This window comes from Heterocephalus glaber, unplaced genomic scaffold (assembly GCF_053883595.1).
Source record: "Heterocephalus glaber isolate CG9 unplaced genomic scaffold, H.glaber_assembly_v1.0 deba00001465, whole genome shotgun sequence".
NCBI classification, from domain to species: domain Eukaryota; kingdom Metazoa; phylum Chordata; class Mammalia; order Rodentia; family Bathyergidae; genus Heterocephalus; species Heterocephalus glaber.
This window is the reverse complement of record NW_028258312.1, coordinates 2,227,488-2,240,253: the sequence shown is the minus strand read 5'-3', so window position 1 is coordinate 2,240,253 and position 12,766 is coordinate 2,227,488. Positions and strand designations below refer to the sequence as shown.

The 12,766-nt window shown below is 40.7% G+C and overlaps 1 protein-coding gene across 2 annotated transcripts in view; it reads left to right on the top strand.

Moving 5' to 3' along the window:
* Positions 1–11,316, top strand: part of Kdm3b (lysine demethylase 3B) — a 73,239-nt gene extending 61,923 nt beyond the window's left edge. For both annotated transcript variants that reach the window (XM_013071136.3, XM_004841814.4), the window contains 3 exons: positions 6,079–6,255; positions 7,408–7,542; positions 9,945–11,316. In XM_013071136.3, coding sequence (XP_012926590.2) covers positions 6,079–6,255; positions 7,408–7,542; positions 9,945–10,025 — 393 coding nt within the window. In that variant the 3' untranslated portion in view covers positions 10,026–11,316. The remainder of the gene's footprint in view (positions 1–6,078; positions 6,256–7,407; positions 7,543–9,944) is intronic.
* Positions 11,317–12,766: the final 1,450 nt, after the last annotated feature.

Genomic DNA, 12,766 nt, shown 5'->3' with positions numbered 1-12,766 from the left:
ATGTTGAAGACATAGCTCAGGGGTAGAGCACTACTTACTTAAGCATGCCTGAAGCCCTGAGTTCAATACCACACAAAAAAAGGAAGAAGACAGACCTATTAGCCGTGGTTTCTCTTCTTAAAATGACCAGAAGGCCTGAATCAACACTTAAAGAGTATTGAATAAAATAAACCAAAAGCTCAACCAGGAACATTACTGTAGCAAATTGGATTTATGCTCTGTGTTACTTTTCTCTCATTGCTGAGACAAAATACCTGACACCCAAAGGTGAAGGGGAAAAGGTTTATTTGGCTAACATTTCATAGAGGTTTCATTCCATAATGGGCTGGCTCCAAGGCAGGGTGACAGAGGCAACAGTTCATGACAGCAGAAGCAGCAAAAAGCAACAAGAGAGGTAGGAAGGGTGTCACAGAGGAGAAACAGTTCATGGTGTCCACAAGGTAGCAAAAGCAACAAGGGACCTTAACAGTGTCTTTCTGCTCTTTTATTCAAACTACTCTGCTACTATTCTCCTCTTATTCAGACTACTTAGAGTCGTGCCAAACCAATCACTGTGTGTAGTGGTTTAGTAATCACATGCCCTTAATCCTAGTATCACACATTCCAGATTTAGCCACCTTTGAAAAAGACAGCCTGAGCTGGGGACTTAGCTCAGAGGCACCGCACCTGCTTCGAAAGCACAAGGTCCTGAGTTCGATCCCTGGTACCCCCCCCCCAAAAAAAGAGACTGCATGATGTCCCTTTGCGGGGACATCTAAACACAAGCCACAACATGCTGTTATTAACTTTTTTTTTTTTTTTCTTATTTTGAGACAGGGTCTCAATGTGTACCCTAGGCTGGCCTGGAATTCATGGCAGTCCTCCTGCCTCACTCTCCTGAGTGCTGGGATCAGAGGCATGCGCCACAACTCCTAGCTAACATATATTTTTAGTAGTAACCCTTATTTTAGGGGAATATGTTCCAAGGCCTTCAGCAGATACCTAAGCCATCAGTAGTATCAGACTCTATATATACTATATCTTCTATGCATACATACCAATGATAAAGTTTATTAATAAGGCACAATAGGAAATTAATAATAGAGAACAATTATAACATATTGTAATAAAAGTTAAAGGAATGCGGTCAGTATCTTACTCTCACCCCTTTCACCCTTTCTAAATATCAGACCCAAGGGTCGGGGATTTAGCTCAGTGGTTCCGGCGCCTGCCTCACAAGCACATGGTCCCGAGTTCAATCCCCATTACCAAAAAAAAAAATATCAGAGCCATATATGGTGGTGCAATTCCAGCACTCAGGAAGCTGAGATGGGAAGATTGAAAGTTTGAGGCCAGTCTGGGCTACATAGTGAAACCTTGTCTCAACAAGAACAAAAGATCTTATTGTACTTTTACCTTTTCACTAAAGGAAGAATTTTATGGCTTCTCTTTTTTTTTTTCCTATTAAGTTTATTGGTACATTTTAGGTATAAAATACAGTTACATTCATCATTGGGATCTTGTACCTTTACATGAGTATCTTGGTTCTTATTTTTTCCCCTTCCCCTGCCCTGCCTTCACCCCCTCTACCCTTCCCTATTTGCAAAGACTTTGTTTCCATTTTTTTCTCTTTTCTCATATTTTTTCTTTTCCCTTCTTTCCTTTCTCCTACCCCTCCCACTTCCCCTGCTCCTTTAGACCTTTTCTTCCTATTACACAATATCAATTATGCATTTTTAAAATTACAGTATCAAGATCTAGGAGACATTACCACAGATTTTACAGAATTTAAAAGGATATAGAAAGCATTTTAGAAAAATCTTTTTAAAATAAATTTGACAACTTCTAAGAAGTACCTTGGAAGACAAATTAATGAAACTAACTCTGGAGGAAATATAAAATTTGAATAGCACCTATTAAAGAAAGTATATTCCTAGCTTGAAAACCTACCTATATGACAACAGCAGGCTCATATACATTTTAACTGATAAATTATATCAAACATTAAGCAGAAAAAAGGAACACTTCTCCCCTCGTTTTAGAAGATCAACATTGTGCTAATCCTAAAACTGGATAAAGATAATAGAAGAAAAAAGTATGAACATAGATAGAAATTTGTTTAACAAAACAAACTATTAGAAGTCAGATCTGGCAGTATGTAGAAAGTGGTTTTATTATAGGGATGGCAGTGTTAGTTCAGCACTGGAAGATCCACCCCCAAAAGTCATCATTTTAACAGAGGAAAGGAAAAAGCCATGTGATCCTGTCAGTAGTTGGAGAAAAAGTATTGGCCTAAATTCTACAGCTGTTCATGGTAAAAGCTATCAGGAGACTAGAAGTAGAACAGAACCTTCTCAACAGATTAAAGGCATGTACTCCATACTTCCAGCAAAAATACCTTATATGAATGGAGAAGATTCAATGCTTTCTCCCTAAGGTGGGGAACAAGGGCAGATATGCCTACTCTTCATCTGTCCATTGAACTTTGAAACCTAGGCCTAAACCAAAATAGTCTGGCAATAAAATGACACAATTAGGATAGGATTGGCAAAGTAGAAGCAAAATCTTTATATGTAGATGAAGTGATCATCTACAGAGAAAATATTAAATCTCTAGGAGCCCCTAGAATTTGTATTTGAATTTAGCAGGATTAGAAAACACAAGGTATATGTAAAAATTCAGGTCTATGTATACTTGCTGTAAATGACGAATTGGATATTGAAATTTAAAAGTTATGTAGGAGCACAAAGGACCTAGGAAAGTATAAAAGAAAAAGAAAAACAGTGTTGGAAGACATATAGTACCTAATTTTAAGACTTCCTCTAAAGCTACAGTAATCAAGGCAGTGTTGATATAAGGAAAGACATATAGATCATTGGAATAAAACAGAGAATCTAGAAATAGAACCACACATATATGGTCCACTGAGTTTTGAAAGATTATTTAACAGGTAACATTTTATAGAACATAAACTCAATTCAAGAGCAGAGGAAAAGATAGTGTTTTCAGCAAATGGCACTAGAACACCCGGTACCTGTATATAAAAAATTAACCTCAACTCTTTATTTCCATACATAAAAATAACTTGAAAGGATCTATGAACCTAAATATGAATGACTAAAACTATAAAACTTTAAGAAGAAATTATAAGGGAAAATGTTTATGAATTTAGGTAAGCAAAAATTTCCTAGGATATGAAAAAACATGATGTATAAAAGAAAAAAATTGGGGTCTGGGGATTTAGCTCAGTGGTTTCGGTGCCTGCCTCGCAAGCCCAAGGACCTGAGTTCGATCCCTGGTACCAAAGAAAGAAAAAGGAAAAAGAAAAAAATTGATAAATGAGATTCCATCAAAATTTAGAACTTTAAATGACATCGTTAAGAAAATGAAAAGTAGTCCTCAAACAGACCATATTTATAATGCACATAACCTGTGACCAGAATATATAAAGAACTCTTACAGCTCATTAATAGACAACCCAATTAAAAAGTAGACACAAGAAGATGATAAATACCCAGTACAGCACAAGGAAAGGCGTGCAACAGTAGAATCAGAAAAATACTAATCAGTACAATAACAAGATCATATTATACACTCATTAGGGAGATTAAGTTAAAAGTTTTTTTTGTTTGTTTTTTAAGTTAAAAGTTTTAAAAGAACAGGGCCGGGGATTTAGCTCAGTGGTTCCGGCGCCTGCCTCACAAGCACAAGGTCCTGAGTTCAATCCCCAGTACCAAAAAACAAAAAACAAAAAAGTTTTAAAAGAACAAATGTCAGCTTAGTTGTGAACCAGTTACAACTTTCTAATACTGCTAATGTGAATGTAAAATGACAAAACCATTTTGGAAAACAATATAGAAATTTCTTGTATTACTGTTAAGAACCAACAGTCCTGTTCTTAAGTTTTTACTTGAGAGGAATGAAAACACATGTTCACAATAGATTTATACATACAACTTGACTATCCCTTATCTGAAATTCTTGGGACCAGAGTGTTTCAGATTTTCATTTGATTCCAGTCACATGGAGTATTGTTTTCCACTCTAACTTTCAGACTATGAGTTTCTTTTTGAATTAAATGTGTTTCTTGTATGCAGCATATTGTTGGATCTTGCTTCTTGACCCATTCTGCCATTCTATTTCTTTTGATTGGTGAGTTGAGACCATTAACATTGATGGTTATAAACTCATACATATTGATTTATCATTGTCATGACTTTTTCTGTTTGTTGGATTCTCCCCCTTTGCTTTTAATTTCTTGTCGCACCCAACGGATTAATTCTGCTGGGCTTCCTGGGGTTATGATCATTGTTGTCTTTTCCTAGGATGATGTCTAAAATTTTTTAGAGTGCTGGTTTGGTATTCATGAAGTTCCTAAGGTGCTTTTTGTCATGAAAGTATCTTATTTCTCCATCAATTTTGAAAGATAGTTTTGCAGGGTACATCAATCTGGATTGGAGGCTGTTTTCCTTTAGGGCTTGGAATACATCACTCCAAGCTCTTCTTGCCTTGAGAGTTTGCATTGAGAAGTCTGCTGTGATTCTGATAGGCTTTCCTTTGTATGTGATTTGTTTCTTTTCTCTAACTGCTTGTGGAATTTTGTTCTTCTGTTGGGTTTCTGGAATCTTTTTTTTGGTACCGGGGATCGAACTCGGAACCTTGGGCTTGCAAGGCAGGCAGCGGAACCACTGCGCTAAATCCCCAGCCCTGGAATTTTAACTATTATATGCCTATGTGTAGATTTTTTTTAATCACACCTACTTGGAGTCCTATATGCCTCACTTATATGTATGTCAAGTTCTTTTCCCCTGCTTAGGAAGTTTTCTGTCATCACTTCTGTGAACAGTTTTTTAATGTCATCTGCACACTCTCTGGTTTCTTCGTTGACTCCAATCAGTCTTATGTTATTCTTCTTTGCATCGTCTAGCAGCTGCTGGATTGATTTCTCAAGGTCCCTTACAATTTTAAAGAAATTTTTCTTTTCCTGGTCACTAATTGCAATCTTATCTTCTATATCTGAAATTCTGTCCTCACATTGGCTCATTCTGCTGAGTAGACTTCAGTGGAGTTTTTAATCTCCTGTAAATCTATTTGCATCTGTTTTATGGATTCCATTTGTTTCCTATTTTGGGATTCCATCATGTTCCTCAGCTCCTCTATTTTTTTATCTGTGTTCTCTCTAGATTTATTAATCATGTCTTGCACTATGGGCACAATCTCTGTTGTTATCTGAGAAATTATTTCTGATTTCATATTTTCCAGATCCTCTTTTGTTGCCAGTTCAGGGAGTCCAGGTGGTTGAGTATCACAATGTTCCATCTCATTTCCCTTTGGGATTCCTTTAGGTGATCTGGAAGTCTGGTTTTGAAACTTGTTTACATGTCTTCTCATTTCAACGGGGAGCCTCCTCTGTGCTCGCAGAGGGGTACGGCGGCCCAGAAGCCTCCTCTTGTTTGCTGGGAGCAGCTCACCTCATCTGTGCTCATGGGGGTTGGCTTCTCTTTGACTAAATTTCCAGCATCATTACTTTTGCATTGTGGGCACTTATTAAGTAAAATAAGGGTTATCAGAACACACCATGATACTGCAACAGTCCAAACTGAGAAAGCTACTAGGTGACTAACAGAAAATAGTGTGTACAGCCAGCATGGATCTCCAGACAAGGGGCTGAGTCACGTCCAGGATGCGATGGAGCTGGACAGTGTGAAATTTCATCACAGTACTCATTTCAGTATATGTTTTATTTGTGTATTATTACAGTACTGGGGATTAAACTCAAGGCCTTTACACTGTACAGGCCCCAGCCCTTTATTTATTTATTTATTTATTTATGTCACTAAGTTGCTCAGGCTGAGCTCAAACTTGTGATCCTCATGTCTTAGCTCCCCGTGTTGGGATTTTACTTGCCTAGTCTGCACATTTCCCTGAGTTCAATACATAGCACCACAAAAAATAAATTTATAAATTATTTTTGGAATTTTTCATTTAATTCTTTCAGTCTGTGATTGACTGTAACTGAAAACAGCAAACAAAACTCTGGTTAAGTGTAGAACCTACTATATTATATTTTCTCCTTTTGGATTTTAATCATGGCTTCAGGTTGGAGAAGAGCAAGGCCAAGAGAATCCCCCTGATCATGACCCAATTCATGACCAAAGTTGGTACCTGGACCAGACCCTCCGCAAGCGACTTTACGAGGAGTATGGTGTGCAAGGCTGGGCCATCGTGCAGTTCTTAGGTGATGCTGTCTTCATACCTGCTGGAGCCCCACACCAGGTAGGTTCCAAGTTGGCCTTGGACTCTCTAGTTCCATGGACTGACTTCTTCTCTGCTTCTCTTTCTGAATCTGGCAAGATAATAATATAAATGAATTGGGCATGATAGCACACCCTGTAATCCCAGCTACTGAGGAGGCTGAGGCTGAGGCAGGGGATCACAAGTTCAAGACCAGCCTAGGCAACTCGTCGAAGCCCTGTCTCAAAATAACAAAAAAGGCTGGTGATATAGCTCAGTGTTAAAAGTGCTTGCCACACAAGAGTGAGAAGAGTAGGAGTAGATAGAGATCAATGGTGGATTGGACTGATTGTTCTGACCCCATAACTATTTTCCTTTTTAATTTTGCTTTTTAATTAAATGCTTTTTCTAAAAATTTTTAAATTGGTTTTAGCACCTGCCTCGCAAGCGCAAGGTCCCAAGTTCGATCCCCAGTACAAAAAAAAAAAAAAATTTTTTAAATAATTCAGAGTATTAACTAAAAAAAATGAAATTCCTCACATAGCTATTTGTACCATACCCATTTCAGTCCCCTCATCCTGACCTTCCCAATCTAATTTTCTTCTTCCCTGGAGGTAACCCAGTCTTAACAATTATATATATATGTGATTTTCTGTGAAAATAACTTTTTTTGTTTGTTTCTTGTTTTGGGGGGTTTTTTGGTACCAGGGATCGAACTCAGGTCCTTGTGCTTGCAAGGCAGGCAGCGGAACCACTGAGCTAAATCCCCACCCCAATAGTAACATTTTTATTTATAAATTTTCACTTCCAATATTTTCTGTTGTCATTTGTTGTTGTTGTTGTTGTTGTTGTTTTTCTTTCTTTTTTTTTTGGTACCAGGAATCAAACTCAGGTCCTTGTACTTTCGCAGCAGGCTCTGGAACCACTGAGCTAAATCCCCAGCCCAATTTGTTGTTTTTATAAAAATGGAGAGCCAGGTGTGGTGGCCTATAGTGCCAGCTGTTCTGGAGGCTGAAGCAAGAGTATCACTTAAGCCCAAGGCTTTGAGGCCTCCTTGGGCAATGTAGCAAGTTTAAAAGAAAAAAAAGTAATTTATATGGAGCTGTTTATGTTTTTGTTTTTACTATCATGACATTTTCAATGAGTAATTGAATCTCTCATATCTGATTTTTCTCTTTATATCCCCCACCTCAGGTTCATAATTTATATAGTTGCATAAAAGTAGCAGAAGACTTTGTGTCTCCAGAACATGTGAAGCACTGTTTCCGCCTGACTCAGGAGTTCAGGCATCTCTCCAACACTCATACAAATCATGAAGATAAACTGCAGGTAAATCACTCATCCACCCTTGCTGTCTTCTCATCACCTGCTCACATACACAGAAGGCACTCTCCTGGCTCAGGTGTCCTCTAGGAGTGTTACTGCAGGAGAAATGACTCAGGGAAGCCATGTCTGGGTACGTGAAGTTTTCCTTTTAGGACCATCTGATCCATTCTCTTCAGCTGCATTTAGAGGCTACTACCCTTTAACCAAATCATTTCCAGTGTGATAATCCCCTGTTCTCTGCCCTTGGGAGCTGTAGTCAGTCAGTCTGTGTGTCTTTCTTTCTTTCTGTTTTGTTTTGTTTTGTTTTTTCTAACAAGGTCTCACTATGTAGCCCAGGCTGGCCTCGATCTTGTGGCAATCCTCCTGCCTCAGCCTCCCAAGTGCTGGAATTACAGATGTGTGGCACCATGCTCCAAAAGGGTGTTTTAGTATAGTGGACCCTTGACTTACAAACTCAGTTTGTTTGTGAGGGCTGGTTGTAACTCAAGTTGGTCAGTTGAAGGTGCAGGCTCATTTACATAGCCTTCATAGTCTCTCTCCTAGCCATGTGTGGTGGTGCATGCCTGTAATCCCAGCACTTGGGAGGCTGAGGCAGGAGAATCAATGTGAATTCAAAGCAAGACCCTGTCTCAAAAAAAGAAAAAGCCAAAGTCTCTCCTCTATACAGGCAGATCTGTGTCCTTAGAGAGACATTGGCCCAGGATTTCTCAGTTAATGCCACACAGGAAAGGATGTTGTAATGTTCCTTCCAGAAATCTCTAAGGGTTAAATCTATATCTGAGACCATCAGGAAGCACAAGTGGCCAGCATTTGGCTTGTAACTCAAGACTTTGGTAGTAAGTTAAAACTAAAATAAATGAACTAAAATTCCCAAGTTGTTTGTATGTCAAGCCAGTCATAACTTGAGGGTATACTGTATTAGTATACAATAGACTAGACTATTAATATACAGTAGACTGACTAGATTCACCTCCTTGTGCAGGTGGGAAAAGCCCTATGGCAGTGTGTTCTAAGTACATTTCCAAAAAGAGGTATGGCCTTGGGCCAGGGATTAGCTCAGTAGTTCCAGCATGCCTCACAACCACAAGGTCCCGAGTTTGATCCCCGGTACCAAAAAAAAAGAGGTATGGCCTTGAAGCTGTTGTTGGAGCAAATTTCTGTGCAGACTCAGTTCGTGAGAGCTTCCCTAAGGACTGTGGTGTGTGTGCCTGGGAACTGTATTCGGAACTTGTTTTCCCTTGTTAAGCCAGTCTGGACATTCAGATTAGGTTTCCTCTGTTTTTGCAATGTATTGGAATTTTAAGGACAGAATTTCATTGTCAATACACTTGGGCACTTGAGTAGTATAAAAGAATAAGGAAGCAAGATTCACCATGCAGAACCTCAGCAATTTGATTACACATTTTTCAGCCTTTTATGGCCTCTGTCCTGCCAAGCCTGTTTGTGATGTATCTTTGGGTGGTGACAGATCAGGTTGGAGGAAGTTTTTCTTAATTGTTAATAGATCCAGTAAACTTCAACCCTAAGCCTGATCTCCTTTTCCTTTTTCAAAATTTGAAGGATTTCAAGCCAGGCATGGTGGTGCATGCCTGTCATCCCAGCACTTGGGAGGCTGAGGCAGGAGAATTGCTGAGAGTTGGAGGCCAGCCTGGGCTGCATAGTGAGATACTGTCTAAAAAAGAACCCTCCTCACAACCCCCCCCCCAAAAAAAAAGCAGTAGGACCTTAAGCAAAGTTCTTAAGTATGGAACCTTGGTTTCCTCAATTTGTAAAATCGAGATAATGAAACAGGTATGGTGGCACATTCATGTTATCCCAGCTACTTAAGAGGCTGAACCAAGATGATTGCTAGTTCAAGACCAGCGTGAGCAACTTAGTGCTGCCATGTCTCAAAAAAGGGCTGAGACGGGGCTGGGGATTTAGCTCAGTGGTTCCGTCGCCTGCCTCGCAAGCGAAAGGACCCAAGTTCAATCCCCGGTAACCCCCCAAAAAGGGGCTGAGGATGTAGTTCAGTGGTAGAATGCTTGCAAGGGCCCTGGGTTCAATCCCCAGCACTGCAGAAGAGGTGAGTGGCTGTGTATGGGGGCTGGTAATTGAATCAATCTCATAAAGATATGACAAAGATTAAATAAAAGTACATATAGAGAGCTTAGTAACAAGTCAAGAATATGGTAAACACACAGATGATAGTGTATTTAGCCTTCCAATGATTTCATTATTCTTTCTTGGAAATGGACTGTGTAAGGTACATGATTGTGAATCACCGTGAAGATTGAATTGGGAAGCACACAGTCACTGTTGGGATTGCCTCACTAACCAGCAGGCCTAGTCAGGGTAGAGTGCACATTTGTGTTTTCGGACCATGGCACAAATACCGTGAACTAATGGTGTTAATTACCCTCCAGGTGAAGAACATCATTTACCATGCAGTGAAAGATGCTGTTGGCACCCTCAAGGCTCATGAATCCAAACTGGCACGGTCTTAGGAACGGAGAAATCCCAAGCTCCCCCATGAAGCAGGTCTTTCGCTCACGACACTCACAGGGACTGGCAGGGTTCTTGGTGCAAGCAGAGGCCCTTGGCCCAGAGCCGGTGTGGTCAGTATTACAGACTCTCCAGCCACTCTCTGCGCCGCCTCAGCACTGAAGGCCGACACACTGCTCACACACACTTTCAGACTCCAGCCCAGGGTGCTGCCTCCCCCATCCTGCAGCCTCCGGGAATCTGATTGCCTGGACATCATGGGCTTTCCTGCACATTCTCCTGATTTGATATCATGGAAACCAGAAATGTGGGCACACCTTTCTTCTCTCTTCCTCTTGTGCCTAATTAAGTGGGAATGTGTTTGGAGCTGGCGGGAATCCCATAGCTGGTACAAGTACAGGTGATTGCTTACACACACCTGATGGAAGCCTGACTGTGTCTGCACGTGACTCCAACACAGCGCATCCAGGACACGGGCGGAGCCACTCCCCATACTCTCCCTGAGCACTGGAGTCTCAGGACCTGGGAGAGTCCACTGCTTTTGCTCCAGGATTAGGAAATGTGTGTATTTAGTGAAAAATAGGTTTGTAGTGAAATAGTAACTATTTCATGAAAGTAGATATTTTTAGAATTTTTGAAATGCCACAGTTTGTTTTCCTGGATTACAAGGAAAGGCACATGACATTTAGTCTTCCTTTCGCTAAAACTCTTTGAAGAAATATGATTTTTAGAAATCAGCTGCCCATCATAGCACAAATTCAGCCAAAACAGAGTTAAAGGAATTGGCTTTTTAGAATTCTTTTAGTCCCATACTGTCCCCTATCCCCTCTTAGTGTTCTCTTGAGGGAACAGTCATCTCAGAACTCGGTCTTGTCCGAGCTGTGGTGTGTTCCCCTCGTGCACCCACTGGTGACTCCGGGAGCCGTCTTCACCTCTTACCAGCGTTCCCTTGGGACTCCTCAGACATTTCTAAACACAAAAGAAAGCTTAATTTCCAACATGACGTTTTTGGGGTTTTGTCCAGAAATATTTTCAGCAAAACTTTCCAACTCAGTGGAGTTTTTATTAAGAATTTATTTGAAAATGATGGAATTCATTGGCCCATAGGTACATTGGGAAATTATCTCTTTCCAGCTGTACTGTAATGCCCTGCAGGCTTGTTTATATGTTCACACTTTTTTTAAAATAAAAGTCATTTACTGTAGAATACTTTTAATTTCACTTTATGTATTTTAATTTTGTTGAAGGGCTGATTGGGATTTCCATGTTCTTATTAAAAATCTAACAAATCTGTTTGAGTGAACTACATTCTTCCTGTGCCAACCCTTCTAAAATCAGGGCCACATTGAAGGCTGGGTTAGAGATGGGAGATTCATTACCAGGTCTTCATTATTACACTGCACCTGATCTTTATTCTTTGCTTTCTGAACGTGTACCTAGTTGGGAGAAGGGAAAGTTCTAGGGTGAGGTCAATGTGGTTTAGAGCAGTAGTGGTGACCCTATGGCACACATGCCACTGCTGGCTGTTTGTAATCATTGAAAGTGCTAAAAGGTTCACCATCACTGGCTTAGAGGATGAATGAAGAAACGGTTTTCCCAATTTGTGCTCTGTGACAGAGTGGGAGAGGTGAGGTTCCGCCTCCCAAGGGCAGAGGCTGGGGGAAGGGGCCGTGGTCTGTGGCTAAAGCAAGATTTGAGCACTTAGTGATAGAATTCCTCAAAGCAGGAGTCCTGACTGTCCTTTTATGAAAACTGTGGCCCTAGATCTACCTCAGATCCTGGAACAATGTCAAACAGGTTTTTCTTTATCAAGCAATAATTGAAGTGTCAGGCAGGGGATTTAGCTCAGCAGCAGAGCTCCTGTCTGGTAAGCTCGAGGTCCTGGTTTCAATCACCAGTACCAAAATAATAATAATAAAATTGAAGTGTCTTGACGATTGAGAACAGACTGCATTCCAGTTAGAAGAGACCTTTTGGAAAAACTTTTGTAAAGATTAGTAAGAGGGGTCGTAGAGGCTGCTTCTCTGGAACCTATTGGAAAACATCTTCCAAACATTTAAACTTGGAAATACAATTATCAGGTTTGGAAATAGACCATTGTGTGGTTCAAGGATGCTGAGTTTGAATAAGACCATAACTGAAATACAGAATTCGGCAGGTCCATTCATTCCAGATGGGGCACAGGTCGACGCTGTGATCGCCAGAAGGGTTACACCTCAATTAGAAGGTAGAGGGGGATGCAGCAGCTTTAAAATGGGGCAGGAAAGGAGAGCAATGGGGCTGGCCCGGTGAGGGTGGAGGTTGGAGCTTTGTTGCTTTGATGAAAATCAGGAGGCAGGCTAGCCTACATTCTGGATAAAAATGTCTTCAGAATTAGGACAGTCACTGCCAGTGCTTGCTAGTGGGGGTGGAACTGGAGCCCCTGGACTTATCACTACGTGTATCCCAGCCCCACTGTTGGAAATGAAATCCCGTGGCTGCCAGGTCCCAGCTGTGTTCCCCTGCAGTTTATTGACAACCTAAAAAAAAGATCAGGTGGCACCTGCATGTCTTCTTTCAGCTGGGTTTGGTGATTGTGGAGAAAGGGTGGAAAAATGTTTTTCCAGGCCTGTAATGGGGGAGGAGCTTGCTAATCAATAGGGATGCAGCCTGTTCAGACTTCCTGGGTTCGGTTCGTATCTTATGGTTATGACTTAGTGGCTTTGTGACCTGCAAATTACTGAGCCTCCTTAAACGTCTCATG